At 40.2% G+C, this 21070-nt stretch overlaps 1 protein-coding gene across 1 annotated transcript in view; it reads right to left on the bottom strand.

Moving 5' to 3' along the window:
• GLRX3 (glutaredoxin 3) overlaps positions 1-21070 on the bottom strand; it is a 37116-nt gene that overhangs the window by 4946 nt on the left and 11100 nt on the right. Inside the window, exons 3-7 of the mRNA XM_039482548.1 lie at positions 15017-15091; positions 14104-14305; positions 4851-5023; positions 4692-4753; positions 852-909 (exon numbers count right to left, since the gene is read on the bottom strand). Of these exons, the coding sequence (XP_039338482.1) occupies positions 852-909; positions 4692-4753; positions 4851-5023; positions 14104-14305; positions 15017-15091 (570 nt within the window). The remainder of the gene's footprint in view (positions 1-851; positions 910-4691; positions 4754-4850; positions 5024-14103; positions 14306-15016; positions 15092-21070) is intronic.

Below are 21070 nucleotides of genomic sequence, written 5' to 3'. Positions count from 1 at the left end.
AAGTTTTGTGAAGTTTTAAAGTTCTTAAGCCAAGAAAATTCCAGATTTTCATATCACAACCCAATTAATCTGTTTTATTTCTAAGAAATAACCCTTCTTGATGTGCACTCTCTCTGCTGTCCTCCTTCAGCAATCACCTTAACAGCTACATTACATTTGCTCTGCCAAGTTTAACTTCGCAGAGCAATTTGTCTCTTTCTCACTTGCAAACACTTGTAAAGTAAATGAAAACACTGAGAATCATCTCCCTCATTTCTTCTGTAAAAAGAAATCATTTATGGTATGGTTGCCATAAAATCATCCAGCATCTTTTTTAAGCTATGCTGAAAATTTACATAACCAAAGCAGAGAAATGAAAATGGATAGGACAACTACTCAGCTAGGCTACAAAGGGGAATGCCAAAAGAGATGTCTAGGATCAACAATGCAGGTGGTAATTGAAGGGTGGGCCTCACGCGTGAGAGTCTGACTACATAAGCCGCAAGAGAGAACTAAGAGTGATCTATTATCTGCTAAACACAAAACTATCAGCACAGGGACTTTTGGACTAAAACCAAAAGGGGGAGACAATTCAAACACAAATAGTATAAATGATGCAGATGAAACTGATGAATGTAACTAAAGTTTTAGTGAAATGACTGCATCACCACAGCAATGTGCTCAGCTGAAGTACTGATAACTGTCAGATAAATTATAGATTGCTTTGCACAGTTTGTAGAAGCAAGTCAGACAGATAAGTTCCTGATATCACTCCAATTTCAGTTGCCAAAAGAAAAGAGGTTTAACAGTCCCTTCCCTGCAGATGTGAGCATCAAAAGAAATTACAATGAAACAATTTTCGAGATCTTTACCTGCTTGTTTCCTTTCATAAACAGCATCACAGAAGCTTTGTTTGTCAGGACTTTAAGTCTAAAATAGGAAAAAAATGATACAAAATATCTCAGTTCAATTATTAACCGTACTTTTGATCTACTTCTTCAGTAACATATATATAAGAAAGATAGGAAGATAATGTATAGGTTTAGTAAATACATTTACAGCTGCATTATAAACAACTGAATTTATATTCCATTCTATTTCATTCTCTCCCTAAGCCACTGTAAACCATGATATTACTTTTAAAGCAATGATTATTTTTTCCAGATTAAATTGCAAATACCTAGATGCATCAAACATAAGGGGAAAATTCCATATTGAATTGGAGATATTTTTAATACAATATCCAGATATCCAAGTATCTAATCACAGGTATCAGAAAGAAAAGGTGGGTGAGGTAATATCTTTTACTAGGCCAACTTCAGTTGGCGAGAGAGACAAGCTTTCGAATTTACACAATAATGCTCTCTTTGAAAGACGTGAAGAAAAGCTTTGTGTAAGCTCAAAAGGTTGTATCTCACCAACAGGAGTTGGCCCAATAAAAGATATTACTGAACTCAGCTTGTCTCTATAGAAGCAGTGTTGGTCCCAGGATATAACACTGCAGTTACAGATATGTAATCTATACACAATATTTCAAATGCAGAACCTAGCTATTAGTGATTCAACTTCTTCTCATACCATCATTAGATAAAGTCTTTGCTAGTACGCTACGAAAAGTTATGACTGACATCCAATAGTCAAATCCATTTCAGTTGAGATGGTATTTTAATATTTTTGGTTGCTTCCTTGCTAAGAATTTACTGTTCCATAACATTTTTACAGGTTCATAACAACCTCCTTCCCCAAACTCTCCATCAGGAATTTTGACGGGTCATATACAGAACATTAAAGTCCCACAACATCTGATAAAATAGGGCATCAAATTTTATGAACTTCTAAGAGAGCTGCCAGGTTGTAGAAAATATGCTCCATTTTATTATTTTTTTTAAATTACCCATTAGGCTTAATTCTTTGCTTGAATGAGTGGAGAGTAGGGGCCAACTGCAACTCTCTGATCCTCTAAAGGGGTAGAATTTTATTACAGACATTTAGCACAGAGAAAGAGTAGCATGGTCAAACACCTAGGTTGCCACTGTTCTGCTGAGTGACTTTCCCTTCTGCGTTGATCACAGAAGTCAACTGGCCAGAGATTCACAAGTGCAAAATGTAGAAGAAGTTTAATTACAGTGCTGCAAAAATACGCTTTGGCTTTCAAAGGAAAACTGAGAAGCTGGAAGACAGCTATGGAAAGCTGAAAATTAAGCTGGACAATAAGCTCACCCGTTTCAATATGAATACAATAATATAATTAGACACAGATTGGAGTGAATCTAGAACTTCTAGCCTAGCTCTATGAATAGGAGTTCTATGATTGTCCTGCACAGTGAATGGACAATTGCCATTTTGCCAGTGTTAAAGTATCCGAATGAGTGAAGATTTCAGATCCTTGTCTTACAGCTCTCATTGCTTTTTTAGCGAGGCATCCATCTGAACCAATCTTAAGTGACTTCATTAAAACATATTTAGATCCTGTATAAGCATCCTTTTCAGGAATGGAAGAAGTGACATCTCATATTAGGGCTAATGGAGAAAAGAAACTAATTGTTTTTGCTTCAAAGACTAAGCAAAGCAGAAAACAAAGCATGGTACAAATTAGGAATTAATTTCTGAGCTTGCAAGCTGGCATGGGGGAAGGAGAAGACCAGCAAAAGCATCTCTTGCAGAAAAAATTCAATTTAAAAAGAAAGTGACTCAGAAGGCATAACTCATCACCCAATGGAACCAGTCAGTTTTTCTAGAGGGTATGGCTCGCTCAGTAGTCTAAACATTAGGTTTCAAATATTGAGTCTCCCTGGAGCTAATGGTTCAAACCCCAAAAATGCAGGTTAAGCTCTTTATCCTCAAGATAGTTTGAGTTCCATGTAGTTTGCTGTAAAGAGGTGTTTGAGGTTTGTTTGTTTTTTTAAGATTAAAAATAAAAGGTCTGTTTGCTCTGTGCAGACATTTAAGAGCTCATAAGCAAGGGTCTGTCCTGGTATTACTGAAATATTTCAGTGTTTATTACCCTTACCCATGACAAAACATAGTGCTGTTCATTATCACATTATTTTATTATTGTTTCTGTAGTCTACTGAAGTTTCCTACCAATATTTTCAAGTACTTCTACTTGTTATATACACACACACACAGTAGTATAAAATACAGCCCTTATCCTGTAATCAGATCTGGAGGGGTCAGACACTATAATACAGAATAAGGCTATGCCTGAATATATTTGACTGCAGAATCAAGGCCAAAATGAGTAACTAAAACTTGAAAAAAAAACCAACATATTGCATTATCATATTATTTGAATAGTATGAGTATTAAGCACAAAGAGTAAATTAAAGGGTACGCTCTCATCTAACCTTTGCATATTCTGATTTGTAAGTATTTAACTGTTCAGCCTACTAGTGCTTTATTGTAATACAGTAGAACTTCAGAGTTATGAAAACCGAAGTTACAAACTGACCAGTCAAGCACACGCCTCATTTGGAACCGGAAGTATGCAATCAGGCAACAGCAGAGACAAAAAAGCAAATACAGTACAGTACGGTGTTAAACTACTAAAAAAAAAAATAAAGGGAAAATTTAAAAAAGATTTTACAAGAAAGGGAACTGTTTCTGTGCTTCTTTCATTTAAATTAAGATAGTTAAAAGCAGCATTTTTCTTCTGCATAGTAAAGTTTCACAGCTGTATTAAGTCAATGTTCAGTTGTAAACTTTTGCAAGAACAACCATAACGTTTTGTTCAGCATTACAAACATTTCAGAGTTACGAACAACCTCCATTCCTGAGATGTTCATAACACTGAGGTTCTACTGTAGTTTGCATTATATGCTATTTCCCAAGCTATTTTCCCAATGTGTCTTTGGCAGTTGGGATCAGACACTTCCAGAGCTTTATAGATACCCAGGGTCACCAGCCTCAGACTATGAGTAGATGTGTGTGTGTGTCAATATTTGCCTTCAGAGAATAGGTGTAACGTGATAATTTAGCTTCCTCTTTACTGTCTTAATGGTGTGATACATATAAGATGAGAAACAAATTCCCACTACTTGCTAGCTATTGCTATAAAATAGGAACATGCTTCACATATTTAGAGCTTATGATTTATTTGGTTACCAGGCTTGGCTTAGTGGAGCAGCCAAATTTAAACAGAGCATGTGCTCAAATGGAAAGACTCAAGAGGCCAGACTGGCTTCTAGATACTAAGTCTGCCTTGGGAGATTAAAAACCCACAATGCATCACTAAAAAGCACATAATGTCAAAGGAGACAACAGTGGGGAGCGAGGCTACATAATTATACTGTATTGACACCATAGTAACCAAATCTATACCCAATCAGACTCAAAAACTTTAAAAAGTTACTTGTAGAGTTATAACATTTTCTATAAAAGGATTTACCTATGTTTCCTTTCTTAAAAAAGGAGTTGTTATCCAAGAAAGGAGACTAGAGGAAATCTGTGTGTCCTATTTTAAATGTAATAAAACTTGTAGTCTAAGTAAATCCTATCAAAACAGCATACCCAAATGTTTACTTCTATACACGATCACCAATGTTATCTACAATTGAAGAAGTAGCTAAAAGATTCAATTACTTCAAATGAAAGACTGCAGCATTACAGTAATTTACTTTTTAAGTGTTGATGTATTTCTGAGTGTCAGAATATGGATGTTGCCTCTAAACTATAACACACTGTAAAATAAAGATATAATATAATTTTCATACTTGTCTTCCAATTTGTGTGCCTTAGGACAAATTGTGTCCAGTTCTCCAGAAGCCTCTAGTTCCTGAAAAACAGGTGTTCAGATTTAGAAAGAGATAGTTATATACACAAACTTTTAAAAACATGCAAAATATAAATTTTGAGATTTCTCAATTTCTAACCTTAACAATATCCAGTCCACCTATAAGCTCTCCAGCTACATATAACTGTGGATAAGTAGGCCAATTAGAGTATGTTTTCAGTCCTTGACGTACTTCTTCATCAGAAAAAATATCAAAACTGCTAAACATAATGTTATGTTTGTTAAGAATCTCCACCATTTGTCTGCTGAAACCTGGATATAAAGAGGGTATCAGTTAGGACGTGATTAATTTATATTATATCTATTTTTAAATAAAATGCTTTCATGGCTATATGAACATTTATTTGGTTAAAAAATGTACTACAGATCATCCAGACAATAACCATTCCCTACAAGGTTCTAGCGTGTTTGTTTTTCTTATTTGAGAGTATTAACATGATAAAACAAAAAAGACAATGAATAAAAATGGTTTTATTACTGTGATTATTAAGCCTAAGTATCTAGACAGTATGTATGTCTGAAGTCTGCCTGCATAAACAATTGCATTCAGTAACTTTAGTGTACTACATTTTGGTGGAACGTCTTATGGTTAAACCTCAAAGAAATCTATTTCCCTAGTCTCTGACTTGTCTAGTCCTCCTCCTTCCTTCTGCATCCAAAAGAAAAGATACTCTTTGCCCTCCTCCACATCTTCTGCTCCCTCTTATCTTCCCCCCACCCCCACTTTACATTCCTGCAGCTCTTCTTGTTTTCTCCCTCCAGCTACTGCCAGTCTCTCCCAAACACCAATAGTTTGAATTAGTTGAAACTGACTGACTAAAGAGCATGGGAACTACTATTCAAACCTATTGGGTGGCAGTAGTTTGAATTTTAAAATGGCCTTTTTCTGGCTGCGTTTCAGCTGTCACTGCTTTGACACTATTTTCCCTCCCACATCACAACAACCTGAGTTTGTTTTTTAAGTATTTACATTCACAAGAATACATATTTTATTGTACATGTGACACTTTTTATTAGGTACTATGAAGTCTTGTACTTTTCTTCTGATACTTTCTCATTAGCACATTAAGTTCTGGACATTAGAGTTATAAAATATGGGATTTAAAACACCCTATTATGTAGGCTCTTTTACAAAAAATGTTTCTTTTCATAATTTAATTCTTTGTTCTAAGAAAATATACAATAATGAATGTATCCCAGTCTTCACACACACATTCACTTTTTACAATACTGTACACAAAACTTAATATTCCTTATGCATAATAAACCATTTTTTACACTAAAAAGGGGACTAGCTAAAAATCATTTAAAAAAAATCTTCTGTCATAAACACCACCATCATTCTAGATTACTAAAACTGAAAAGTAGATTCTGAACATTTTCACTATTTGGACTTTTTTTTACATTTTTGTAATAAACGGAATAAAAGGAATTCTTAAATAAAATAACCGGACTGTCACATAAAAATAACTATTATTTGATTTCAACTTGCAAGATCACTTACTAATTTTTTAAATATGGATTTGCACTACAGTTTTCTGCAGTTTGCATGATCTGCAATTTGTTGAGATGAGGCACTGATATGTATATGACATCTAAGTGTTAAGTTCATGTACAGCCTGAAGTAAAAACATGGATTCTGAAATTTCTCATTCATCTGGGAGTTCATTAGTAAACAGCTAAAGGGTGATTGCTGATGGTTATTCTGTTGCCAATATATTAACTCATTTCTATTGAACAAGGCTGAGAAAAAGCTTCATTTTAGCTATAGGCAATTACATGCAGACTAGAAAGATAGGTAGGTTGTGTTTCATTTTTAAGGGTTAAAGTAGCAGAATGGAAATGTTATGCTTGGGGATAAAGTACCAATACAGCTTTTACTTTCATAACAAAAGATTTAGGTTGAATTTCTGAAAAAACGCCATACATGTAAACAAAGAATTAAAGTGTGAACAAAATGTAAGTATATCCAGACAGCCATAAATGCCACTATATACTTTATACTGTTAATGAGAATAAATAAAATTTTAATACCAATGAAACAAGCAAACCAATGCAGTCACAGCCCCAAAATCTCCTGAAACAAGATTTACATGTGTAGCAACTTGATACAACAGCCAGTGAACACATGTCCCTCAACACTATACTGAAGTTGACTCTCTCAATGAAGTAATGATTAACTACAAAAAAAGATTCCATATCCCACCACAGGAGAGGGTTCCACACTAGTGGCCAAGTGCACTCATCTATCATTTCAAATCTGCTGCATCTCTCAAAATAGAGTTTGTTCACAACTATATTCGTCCTTAGATAACCAAATGAAACATCTTGTAGTTATTTTACATTATTTTTATTTTACATTGTTTTTACTTATCTAATGCCATTGTCATAACAAACCAGTTTTATCTTTGACAATTTAGCCTTTTCAATATGGTAAGCTCTCTTCTCATTAAAAGGTACGCATATTTTAACAACTCTGCCAGCACCAGCATACTATAGATTTTTCTCTCCAACCAACACCACATTCTACCTTAAGTATCTTATTTGCTGAATTGGACTAACAACTACTAAATTAACTTCTCTTCAATCTTAGTTACAAACTCAGGCAATCCTATATATCAGTGAAAATTTGCGGTTGTAATCTAGGTTTTAATACATAAATCCGTATTATGTAAGTAAACAGAGCTCACTGTGAGTTATTCATAGAATGTGTGATAGTAGTATATAGTACAGAATCTGTGCAAGTTTGAAAAATATTGTACGATATCACAGTGCATGGCTGTATAATTAGAGATTATTTTATGCAAATGCACCAAAGAGCCAAAACTCTGTGTGTAATCTTGATTTCGGCTTTTCCTGCTTTTTTGAGCATGCACTCTCAATGCTCACTTAATCTCTTATGTTTAAACTTGGCTGAGTCCCCTCTATGAAATAATGGATTTCCGCTGAACCTCTGCCTCAGCCCACATACATATTCAGTACACTTCATTACGCACGAGCAGGAGAGCACAAGAGGGGAGGACTCCTGTCTCAGACTGAGAAAGCAGGACGATCAGCAAGTTATCTTAAGTGCCTATAACGCAAATGCAAGAAGCCTGGGAAACAAGCAGGGAGAACTGGAAGTCCTGGCACAGTGAAGGAACTATGATGTGATTGGAATAACAGAGACTTGGTGGGATAACTCACATGACTGGAGTACTGTCATGGATGGATATAAACTGTTCAGGAAGGACAGGCAGGGCAGTTCAGGAAGAAAAGCTGGGGGAGTTGCATTGTATGTAGGAGAGCAGTGTGACTGCTCAGAGCTCCGGTATGAAACTGCAGAAAAACCTGAGTCTCTCTGGATTAAAGTTTAGAAGTGTGAGCAACAAAGTTGATGTCGTGGTGGGATTCTGCTATAGACCACCAGACCAGGGGGATGAGGTGGACGAGGCTTTCCTCCAGCAACTAGCAGAAGTTACTAGATCACAGGCCCTGATTCTCATGGGAGACTTTAATCAGCCTGATATCTGCTGGAAGGGCAATACAGCGGTGCAAAGACAATCCAAGAAGTTTTTGGAAAGTGTAGGGGACAATTTCCTGGTGCAAGTGCTGGAGGAACCAACTAGGGGCAGAGCTCTTCTAGACCTGCTGCTCAGAAACAGGGAAGAATTAGTAGGGGAAGCCAAAGTGGATGGGAACCTGGGAGGCAGTGACCATGAGATGGTCGAGTTCAGGATCCTGACACAAGGAAGAAAGAAGAGCAGCAGAATACGGACCCTGAACTTCAGAAAAGCAGACTTTGACTCCCTCAGGGAACTGATGGGCAGGATCCCCTGGGAGAATAACATGAGGGGGAAAGGAGTCCAGGAGAGCTGGCTGTATTTTGAAGAATCCTTATTGAGGTTGCAGGAAAAAAACATCCTGATGTGTAGAAAGAATAGTAAATATGGCAGGTGACCAGCTTGGCTTAACAGTGAAATCCTTGCTGATGTTAAACGCAAAAAAGAAGCTTACAAGAAGTGGAAGATTGGACAAATGACCAGGGGGAGTATAAAAATATTGCTCAGGCATGCAGGAGTGAAATCAGGAAGGCCAAATCACACTTGGAGTGGCAGCTAGCAAGAGATGTTAAGAGTAACAAGAAGGGTTTCTTCAGGTATGTTAGCAACAAGAAGAAAGTCAGTGAAAGTATGGGCCCCTTACTGAATGAGGGAGGCAACCTAGTGACAGAGGATGTGGAAAAAGCTAATGTACTCAATGCTTTTTTTGCCTGTCTTCACAAACAAGGTCAGCTCCCAGACTGCTGCACTGGGCAGCACAGTATGGGGAGGAGGTGACCAGCCTCTGTGGAGAAAGAAGTGGTTTGGGACTATTTAGAAAAACTGGACGAGCACAAGTCCACGGGGCTAGATGCGCTGCATCCGAGGGTGCTAAAGGAGTTGGAGGATGTGATTGCAGAGCCATTGGCCATTATCTTTGAAAACTCATGGCGATCGGGGAGGTCCTGATGACTGGAAAAAGGCTAATGTAGTGCCCATCTTTAAAAAAAGGGAAGGAGGAGGATCCGGGGAACTACAGGCCAGTCAGCCTCTCCTCAGGCCCTGGAAAAATCATGGAGCAGGTCCTCAAGGAATCAATTCTGAAGCACTTAGAGGAGAGGAAAGTGATCAGGAACAGTCAGCATGGATTCACCAAGGGCAAGTCATGCCTGACTAACCGAATTGCCTTTATGACGAGATAACTGGCTCTGTGGATGAGGGGAAAGCAGTGGATGTGTTATTCCTTGACTTTAGCAAAGCTTTTGGTACTGTCTCCTACAGTATTCTTGCCAGCAAGTTAAAGAAGTATGGGCTGGATGAATGGACTGTAAGGTGGATAGAAAGCTGGCTAGATCATCGGGCTCAATGGGTAGTGATCAATGGCTCCATGTCTAGTTGGCAGCCGGTATCAAGCGGAGTGCTCCAAGGGTCGGTCCTGGGGCCGGTTTTGTTCAATATCTTCATTAATTATCTGGAGGATGGCGAGGACTGCACCCTCAGCAAGTTTGCAGATGACACTAAACTGGGAGGAGTGGTAGACACGCTGAGGGGTAGGGATAGCATACAAAGGGACCTAAACAAATTAGAGGACTGGGCCAAAAGAAATCTGATGAGGTTCAACAAGGACAAGTGCAGAGTCCTGCACTTAGGACAGAAGAATCCCATGCACTGCTACAGACTAGGGGCTGAATGGCTAGGCAGCAGTTCTGCAGAAAAGGACCTAGGGGTTACAGTGGATGAGAAGCTGGATATGAGTCGACAATATGCCCTTGTTGCCAAGAAAGCTAATGGCATTTTGGGCTGTATAAGTATGGGCACTGCCAGCAGATCGAGGGACATGATCATTCCCCCAGGTGACAGAACAAGGAATAATGGTCTCAAGTTGCAGTGGGGGAGGTTTAGGTTGGCTATTAGGAAAAACTTTTTCACTAGGAGGGTGGTGAAGCACTGGAATGGGTTACCTAGGGAGGTGGTGGAATCTCATTCCTTAGAGGTTTTTAAGGTCAGACTTGACAAAGCCCTGGCTGGGATGATTTAACTGGCGATTGGCCCTGCTTTGAACAGGGGGTTGGACTGGATGACCGCCTGAGGTCCCTTCCAACCCTAATATTCTAAGATTACATTGTTAAAATTAGCCTCACATACATGTACAGATATAACCTTTAAAAGCTCAGCATGCGATTTGCAAAAGCTCATGCCTACCTTCAAGCTGTTTTATACAAGGGGTGTTCTTATAAAGGTTTCAAAGTGTCAGGAAGTTCTCAAAGCAGAAAGGTCAAAGTGAAAACTTTTACTTAACCTACACTATAGTAGTAACTGTCTCTGACACTATAATTATGAAAACTAAGACATTTCACTGGCATATTGAGTATATGCAAATGAAATACAAACACTAAAAAATTTAAAACAAAACAAAACAGTCCTAATCTATCTTCTCCCATCAGAGTGAATTTTAAAAATGTATTTACTTTAAATTAAATACATTTTTCTCTATAAAAAAGCCTATTTAAAGTTAAATTTGAAATTATGACAACCTATGGTAAGACCCAAACTAGGGTTGCCACCCATCCAAGTTTTTCTCGGGCAATCCAGTTTTTGGCATTTGTGTCTCAGTGTTTTAAAGGAAGTTTAAAATAATGTTTTAAAGGAAGTCAAACCACAGAACTGGTGAAAGTCAGTGCCTAAGCACCTGGAACGAGAGTTCGTTGAAGTGTTATACTAGCTTCTGACAACAATAGCTTCCTCTGCAGGTAAAAGAGAATATTTTCTTCATTTCAATTTATTCAACTAGTTCAGTCCAATGACTAGTTCATATGAAGTTGGGAAACAGATTGGGAGCTCAGAAAGTAGGAAAGCTTGGCTTCTTCTTTCAAGCTATGAATAAAAAAGGAGGTGTAAGAAGATGACACTTTCTAGTCCTAAATTTTGAACATGGTGATCAGAAACAATCAAGTTCAATACACGAACTTAAGATTATAGTGTCTTTGATTAAGAAATGTATGGATAAACTTATTTTGTTTTTCTGTATCCAGCACATTTAAGGTACTTAACTAATAAACTTAAAACTTAAAAGTGCTGTTTGTATATTTAAGTGCATTCCAAATTCCACCCCAATGGAGTTCTATATAAATGACATATAAGAAATGTGTCATTTGCCATTTTCTAACATAATGAAAAATGTAAAAACTAAGAATCTGAATACATATGTTAAGCTACATAGTTGCTTAAACAAATGTCTACAGATATAGTAGATGCTCTGGTTAGCAAAAAAGTACCAAATTTACTGTAAAGGCTACAGTTGGTTGTGAACCAACATTTTAATGGTTACTAACCAATGAGAATAAACTTTTCTTTTAGAAAATAAAGAGTACAAATTCAAAACAAAATTAAAATAATTTATTTAAATCAAGGTTTCTTTCTTGCTGATTTAAACCACAATTAAAATCTGTGATATAAATCACTAATTTAAATCAAACCACTCCATCTACAGGATCCTGCAGACCACTTCATCTCCCATTCATAATCCTGTAACATTCCCACATCACTCACAACAGTTGTTTATATGTAAAAGTGACTTTTTAATTATTTTCTTTTAATACAATTAGCTGTTGGAGGTGGAGCCAATAGCATGTGATCAATCAGCTCTCCACATACACCTCTACCCCGATATAACACGAAGTCGGATACAACACGGTAAAGCAGCACTCCGGGGGGGGGGGGGCTGCGCACTCCGGCAGATCAAAGCAAGTTCGATATAACGTGGTTTCACCTATAACGCGGTAAGATTTTTTGGCTCCTGAGGACAGTGTTATATCGAGGTAGAGGTGTACAACCAAGTGATCCCCACACAATCTGAAAACAGCTTTATTAAACCATGGAGTCTCTTCCTGCCAATGCAGGATTGTTCCTTCTAGTACATTATGTAGTGTTTTGTCTGGTCTTTTTAAAATCCCACACAATGGTACTTTTCACCATTACTTTCCTTTTAAGATTGTTTCACAGCCCAATTCATTTCATTGGCAAAAAGTTCTTCCTCCTATTCAGATTAAGTTATTTTAATTCCATCACATCATTCCCATTTACTGCACTCAACTCCTCGGGTTAATCTTCAGAATACATGTAGACTTCCTTCCTTCCCCCATCCACAAGTCATTGCTTAGGCAAGATATACATGTTAGCTCTTTAAAATCCTTCTTCAAAAGGCTCTTGCTCAGTTGTGTTGCTCTTTTCCTAAATCCCTCCAATCTGTCAACATCAGGTCTGTTCCAAAGTTCACTGAAGTCGGTGGAAAGTTTTCCACTGACTTTAACAAGCTTTGGATCAGACCCATGATGACTAGAAATGAAAGTACTATTCCAGCTATTATACCACAACTGTAGCAAGAAGTTCTAATACCTCCTTGTCCCAGGACATGACGCCTGTGCTTGCAGCCCAAAATACCATTTTTTGTAGTCATACATATTGCAAACTCAAATCACTATCACCCCTCACTTCATCATTTGCACTCCTACTCCCTCCCACTGAACTTGTGTGTTTTGAATAGCTTTCACCTTCCTCTCCCTCTCTTCTACCCCAGTGTAGTACAGAAGCTTGCATTGTTCCTATTTAATTCTTGTTTTTTATGTTCTTGCCATTTTCAGTTTCTCTAGGTCCTTTTGTACTTTTTCCTCCATTTTTACTATTTACTCAACTCTTCTCAATTTGGCTTCTTTCATGAAACTCATGAATACACCCTTATCCTGATCACTAAAGAATATAGCAAATAAGTATGGTCATCACTTTGGTACCTCATTAGAAACCTCTCTCAAACACTGACTCTTCCCTGTTGCATTGTTACTTATTGCCCTTTGTTTTCAGTCAGTTACCCAGTTTTAAATCCACATGCGTTCTTATCAAAACCAATTTAATTTTTAAATTATAATTTTGAGGAATTGTATCAAAGTCAGGCTGGATAAAAAGTGATTTTTATTTAAATTAGAGATGAGTTAAATTAAAAAACTATTGAAAATTAAATTTATATTTTACAATAACCTAGGTTAAGGCCTGAACTTACTATAATCTATTAATACAATTTTAATTAAAATGATTTTAACACTACATGTTTGCTACCACTTTTTGGTGGAAATCACTGCCTAATCACCTGGAACCAAAGTGTGTTAAAGAGCTCAACTGGTTTTTGATAGCGGTAACCTCTTCTGCAGGTACAGAGAGAATTGGGCAAGTTGCTTAGTCTTTCCATCTCTCTGTTCCCTATCTGGAGCAACGGAATAACAATACTGTAACTTCATGCGGGGGGGGACTGTGAAAATAAATTAGTGTTTTGAGGCACTCAGATACTTTAATGCAGTGGTCCCTGTATTAAACTGTGGGGGTGTGCCCCCGGGGGGGGGGGTGCAGAGGGGTGCAGAGGAACTTTGGCGGAGGCACAGCAGGACTCAGGACAGTTCCCGTGGGGGATGGGGGAGGGAGCACCACCCAGCCCTGCTCCACCCCCACTTCTGCTCCAGCCCCACCTCCAGTCGGGGCTCCTCTCCCAGCCCGGGTCCCAGCCTGAGCCCCCAACTGCAGCCCCAGCCTTGGTCCCCTTACTCCTTTCCGTATCCCTTCCCTTCCCTCTCCTCCCCTCCGGAGCCACGGTCCAGGGTTGGGGGAGGGTGTCATGGACAAGGGTAAAGGGGCCATGACCTCAAAAAGCCTGGGGACTTCTGCTTTAATGATGCACACCACAAACAAATCTATATATAAATCCTGCAACCAATCCCTACATAAACAAGCCCTGTTACATTAAAGAAAATTTCAGGAAGTCCTTACCACAACAAGGCTCCTGGGGAGATCCTTTTATAAACACCATGCAGGGTGCAGCATTGGTCAATTTCTTTAGACGCACGTTGAGGTCCTCTTTTGCATCATCATTAGGGCCAGCTGAAATTGTACTGCTAGATGCATGGCGCTGGACTTTTTTGGTCAGCTCTGGGGCATGGGCACCATCTAATCTGTCAATTTTCTGAGAATTCTAAATAAGCCAAGAGAGTAGCTCAGTTAAGAAGCATTAATTAAAAGCAGTCTTCTAAACTACTAAAAATTGGAAGTTTTAATGTATTCCATCACTACATATTACAGGTTTTCAGATAAGCAGGCAGAATGGGTTAGAATACTGACCCTTTACCTCTTTAATCCCAGCAAAATTCTAAAACAGAAACTAGTCTGTTGGCCATAGCACTGTCTGTACCAAACAGACTTCTTAAAACTTGTTATAAACAAACAAAAATTATTAACAACAAACAGAACCAAATGTGCTATTTCTACTGCATAATCACCTGTTAATTCTTCACAAGCATTACACTGAATAATTGAAACAGAAAAGTGAATGAATCATGACTATGCCTAACACAATACAAGAGAAGAGTCTTGTGTATCTCAGGTATTGTAAAGCCACCTATGAATTCCAAGGGATTTCAAGGAGGTTCTGAAATATTAAAACTGGGTTCCATAATCACTTCTGTGAACCGGCTATTCTTGTGCCCTCAGTTGAGAAAAAAAAAAAAAAACCACACATGGAGATACAGACTGTTAGCAGCTTCTACATTAAGTCAAAATTAAGAAAAGAGAGTTCTGCTCTCTTTTTAGTACTAAAAAAAAGAGTAGAAGGAAAATTTATTAGTACTGAACTGCTGAACTTAACACAGACATTAATGTGAGTGATATGCAATCCATTTTCTCTTACCTTAAAAAACAAGAATGTTGGAACAGAACTAATTTCGTATTTTTCAGATACTTCAGGCACAGCTTCAGCTTCCAGCTTAAAAGTCAGAGAAAACATGGTTTTATTTTCATAATTTTCTTTGAAGTTTTGATTGTGCATGTCAATCCTTTTTATAATGTTCTGCTCAGCATTTTATATGTTTAAAAAGGAGTTTGATGCAAAAGTTTATGAGACATTTGCATTTAAATGAGACTCGGTGGGCTGGCATGTCATCGACTGAGCCTACACAGTGTCAAAACAGGTTCAGGGGTTTTTATTTTGTTGCACATTTCAAAAGATGCCTAGAGGCTGTGAATAAAATTTTTGGTGCACTAGTGACCTAGTAAATTTTCAATCATATGCAGCTACTACTATATTGAAATCCATAAATCATTGACCCCAGTTATGTCATGATTACAGTGCTTATTTTCTGCCCACAGCAATTCTTGCTGTTTGCTCTATTGACTAATTTCAAGAGGCAGTACATCATGACTGACATTTGCAGCCTTCTGCAAATTATGAAGCAAAAAGGAGTATTTCTTCAATAAACTATTGATGTCTGCTAAATTTTACTTTTAACTCTTACAAGGCTCCTGGATTCTAAGTAGAAAGCTTGTTAGACTATTGGTCCAGAAGCTTGGTCAGCATTAAAATGCATATTTTGGAATTCTAGAAGATAATTTTTTACCAGACAAATAAGTCTTTTTATTAACCATGTCCGATGTGTGTATTCTGTCTCAGTTGCTGACTTCAGTGATAAAAGTTATTTTGAGGGTTGTTTTTAATTTGTTTATTGCAATAAATGCTGATTTCCTGTTAGCGCTGCAGACATTAAGTAGAAAAATAAAGGTATAAATAAGGTAGTAAAATAGTGAATATAAATGCATTTCAAGGAATAGTAAATAGAAACCTGTGATCCCATTTACAGGTGCACAAAGCCTTGCCAACTCCTCTTTCTGCAACCTGTACACTGGGGCTTTATCAACAGCAATTGGAAAACCATTCAGGGTTGCTGATTTCTTGTTCAGAAAATTAACATTTTTAAGAACATGTCATCATTGGCTATTCAGTTTCTGGCTCTCTATATAGCGCTTTGAACTTTTTAGTGTTATTTGTAAAAGTAGGTTTTGGTTTGTTACACCCATAAGGCTTTTAATCTTGTTACAATTTTGGATGCAAGGGAAATAATTTTACATCTGCTCAACATCCCCTCAAGCGGACAGGGGGCTGCAGACAGGGGAGTTTGAGAGGGAGTTTGACAGAGGGAGGCCTATGATGGTTAGGAAGACCCGCATCACCTGTGCCAGCACTGCTTCTGTCTCCTCCACCTGCACCTGTAGCCAGACAGAGCACCTGAGCATGGATGCTTCTACCCAGATCCTGGTATGGTTTTGCAGAGACTGTGATTTGCAATTCCCACTTACTGACAACCAGGCTGGGGGGATCATCCAATGTGAAAGGTGCCTGCTGGTGAAATCTCTCAGGCAGCCGGTGGGGGAGCTACAGGAGGAGGGGGCTAGGTTGAGAAGCATCCGAATCCACAAGCAATTCCTGGACAGTGTCCATGTGGAGACAGCTGAGGTAGCTGTCTGAGTACACAGGACTGCTGACACACCACTGGTGGAGGAGAAGATGGCTCAGGGTGAACACTGGCAGCTGGTTACTTCTGGCAGCAGGAAGTTCAACACCCCCACTCCGAACCCTCCCACCGTGGTAATAGGTAACCGTTATGCTCTTCTTGATACAGGAGAGAAGGAATCACCCCCTACAATAGAGAAGGAGAAGCCTTGTACCCCTAAGGCTTGGAGGTCTGCTGCCACCACTGCAAATAGGAAACGTAGGGTAGTGGTGGTCGGAGACTCTCTTCTGAGGGGGACGGAGGCGCCCATCTGTTGCTCTGACATTTCATCTCAGGAGGTATGCTGCCTGCCAGGGGCCCGTATCCGAGACGTTACGGAGGCATTGTCAAGGATTATCCAGCCCTCTGACTACTACCCCAGGCTACTCATCCATGTGGGCACAAATGATACTGCCAGGTGGGACACTGAGCAGATCAAGAGTGACTACAGGGCTCTGGGAGTACGGGTGAAGGAGTTTGGAGCGCAGGTGGTATTCTCTTCTATTCTTTCTGTCAAAGGTAGGGGCCCGGGCAGAGACAGGTTCATCGTGGAGGTGAATGCCTGGCTGTGAAGATGGTGTCACCAGGAGGGTTTTGGCTTCCTCAACCACGGGATGCTATTCCAGGAAGGACTGCTAGGCAGAGATGGCGTTCACCTTTCGAGGAGGGGAAAGACCTATTTGGACACAAACTGGCTAAGCTAGTGAGGAGGGCTTTAAACTAGGTTCGATGCGGACAGGTGAGCAAAGCCCACAAGTAAGTGGGGAACATGGAGACCTGGGAAATGGGTCGGAAATAGGAGGGAGCGTGGGCCATAATGGCAGAGAGAAAGGAGGGTCAGGGCAAAACAGGGAGGCAAGATCAAATCAGTATCTTAAACAATATACAAATGTGAGAAGTATGGGTAATAAGCAAGAAGAACTAGAAGTGCTAATAAATAAATACAACTATGACATTGTTTGCATCACCAAACTTGGTGGGATAATATACACGATTGGAATGTTGGTGTGGACGGGTACAGCTTGCTCAGGAAGGATAGACAGGGAAAAGGGGAGGAGGTGTTCCCTTATATATTAAAAATGTACACACTTAGACTGAGGTGGAGATGGACATAGGAGACGGAAGTGTTGAGAGTCTCTGGGTTAGGCTAAAAGGAGTGAAAAACAGGGGTGATGTCATGCCAGGAGTCTACTACAGGCCACCTAACAAGGTGGAAGAGGTGGATGAGGCTTTTTTTAGAACTAACAAAATCATCCAAAGCCCAAGATTTGGTGGTGATGGGGAACTTCAACTATCCAGATATATATAACACAGCAGGGCACAGACCATCCATAAGTTCTTGGACTGCATTGCAGACTTTTTATTTCAGAAGGTTGAAAAAGCTACTGGGGGGAAGCTGTTCTAGACTTGATTTTAACAAATAGGGAGGAACTCGTTGAGAATTTGAAAGTAGAAGGCAGCTTGGGTGAAAGTGATCATGAAATCATTGAGTTCACAATTATAAGGAAGGGTAGAAGGGAGTACAGCAAAATAGAGACAATGGATTTCAGGAAGGCGGATTTTGGTAAGCTCAGAGAGCTGATAGGTAAGGTTCCATGGGAATCAAAACTGAGGAGAAAAACAACTGAGGAGAGTTGGCAGTTTTTCAAAGGAACACTACTAAGGGCCCAAAAGCAAGCTATTCCGCTGGGTAGGAAAGATAGAAAGTGTGGCAAAAGACCACCTTGGCTTAACCACGAGATCTTGCATGATCTAAAAAATAAAAAGGAGTCTCATAAAAAATGGAAACTAGGACAGATTACAAAGGACGAATATAGGCAAACAACACAGGAATGCAGGGGCAAGATTAGAAAGGCAAAGGCACAAAATGAGCTCAAACTAGTTATGGGAATAAAGGGAAACAAGAAGACTTTATCTATACATCAGAAGCAAGAGGAAGACCAAGGACACGGTATGCCCACTGCTCAGTGAGGAGGGAGAAACAGTAACAGGAAACTTGGAAATGGCAGAGATGCTTAATGACTTATTTGTTTCGGTTTTCACCGAGAAGACTGAAGGAATGCCTAACATAGTGAATGCTAATGGGAAGGGGATAGCTTTAGAAGAGAAAATAAAAAAAGAACAAGTTAAAAATCACTTAGAAAAGTTAGATGTCTGCAAGTCACCAGGGCCTGATTAAATGTATCCTAGAATACTCAAGGGGCTAATAGAGGAGGTATCTGAGCCTCTAGCTATTATCTTTGGAAAATCATGGGAGACGGGAGAGATTCCAGAAGACTGGAAAAGGGCAAATATAGTGCCCATCTTTAAAAAGGGAAATAAAAACAACCCAGGAAACTACAGACCAGTTAGTTTAACTTCTGTGCCAGGGAAGATAACGGAGCAAGTAATTAAGGAAACCATCTGCAAACACTTGGAAGGTGGTAAGGTGATAGGGAATAGCCAGCATGGATTTCTAAAGAACAAATCATGTCAAACAAATCTGATAGCTTTCTTTGATAGTCTTGTGGATAAGGGAGAAGCAGTGGATGTTGTATACCTAGACTTTAGTAAGGCATTTGATACGGTCTCGCATGATATTCTTATTGATAAATTAGGCAAATACAACTTAGATGGGGCTACTATAAGGTGGGTGCATAAGTGGCTGGATAACCATACTCAGAGTAGTTATTAATGGTTCCCAATCCTACTGGAAAGGTATAACAAGTGGGGTTCCGCAAGGGTCTGTTTTGGGACCAGCTCTGTTCAATATCTTCATCAATGACTTAGATATTGGCATAGAAAGTATGTTTATTAAGTTTGCAGATGATACGAAACTGGGAGGGATTGCAACTGCTTTGGAGGATAGGGTCATAATTCAAAATGATCTGGACAAATTGGAGAAATGGTCTGAGGTAAACAGGTTGAAGTTTAATAAAGACAAATGCAAAGTGCTCCACTTAGGAAGGAACAATCAGTTTCACACATACAGAATGGGAAGAGAAGGAGTACAGCAGAAAGGGATCTAGGGGTTATAGTGGACCTGCCGCAGGCATGACTGCGGAGGGGGCGCGCCCGCGCGCTGGCGCTGCCTCCCGCAGCATGCCGACCGCCAGCTGCAGCGGCCGAGCGACCGTCGGACCGACCGCCCGGGAGCCGCGGCCGAGCAGCGGAGCACGGCCTCGCAGCTCCAGCCAGCGAGTCCGTCCCGAGGTCCGCTCCGGCGGCTGCTCCGCCGCCTGCTGCCCGGCTAGCGGCGGGGGCGCTAAAGTGGACCACAAGCTAAATATGAGTCAACAGTGTGATGCTGTTGCAAAAAAAGCAAACGTGATTCTGGGATGCATTAACAGGTGTGTTGTGAACAAGACACGAGAAGTCATTCTTCCGCTTTACTCTGCGCTGGTTAGGCCTGAACTGGAGTATTGTGTCCAGTTCTAGACATCGCATTTCAAGAAAAATGTGGAGAAAATGGAAAGGGTCCAGAGAAGAGCAATAAGAATGATTACAGGTCTTGAGAACATGACCAATGAAGGAAGGCTGAAAGAATTGGGTTTGTTTAGACTGGAAAAGAGAAGACTGAGAGGGGACATGATAGCAGTTTTCAGGTATCTAAAAGGGTGTCATAAGGAAGAGGGGAAAACTTGTTCACCTTAGCCTCCAAGAATAGAACAAGAAGCAATGGGCTTAAACTGCAGCAAGGGAGGTTTAGGTTGGACATTAGGAAAAAGTTCCTAACTGTCAGGGTGGTTAAACACTGGAATAAATTGCCTAGGGAGGTTGTGGAATCTCCATCTCTGGAGATATTTAAGAGTAGGTTAGATAAATGTCTATCTGGGATGGTATAGACAGTATTTGGACCTGCCATGAGGGCAGGGGACTGGACTCGATGACCTCTCAAGGTCCCTTCCAGTCCTAGAATCTATGAATCCCGTAGGCCAGGGGTGGGGAACCTCCAGCCCGCTGCCTAATTTCATTCAACCCGTGGCAAGTCTCTGTGCCGCGGGCCAGAAGCCCCTAGCCTCGGCACCCCTCCACGGGGCTGCAACCACAAGCGCGGGATCGCCCCACTGCAGGGCAAGCTAGGATTGCCAGGCCGTTAAAAGCCTGGTCGGCTCTGCACAGCTCCCAGAAGGAGCCGGCATGTCCCTGCAGCCCCTAGGCGCAGGTGTAATCAGGGAAGCGCCTTGCACCGCCTTTGCAGCTCCCATTGGCTAGGAACTGCAGCCAGTGGGAGCTGCAGGGGCAGGCACACGCAACCATGCAGACCCACCTGGCTGCACCTCCGCCTAGGGGCCGAATCTGACAGTCATGCCAGCCGCTTCCGGGAACAACGTGGAGCCAGGGAGACTGCCTTAGCTCCAGTGCATCACCAACTGGGAGCCGCCTGAGGTAAGCACCGCCTGGCCAGAGCCCGCATCCTGAACCCCCTCCCACGCCGT

This window comes from Mauremys reevesii, linkage group 7 (genome assembly GCF_016161935.1).
Source record: "Mauremys reevesii isolate NIE-2019 linkage group 7, ASM1616193v1, whole genome shotgun sequence".
In the NCBI taxonomy this organism is placed as follows: Eukaryota; Metazoa; Chordata; order Testudines; family Geoemydidae; genus Mauremys; species Mauremys reevesii.
Note: the sequence above shows the minus strand (reverse complement) of the source record. Positions and strands in the feature narration are given on the sequence as shown.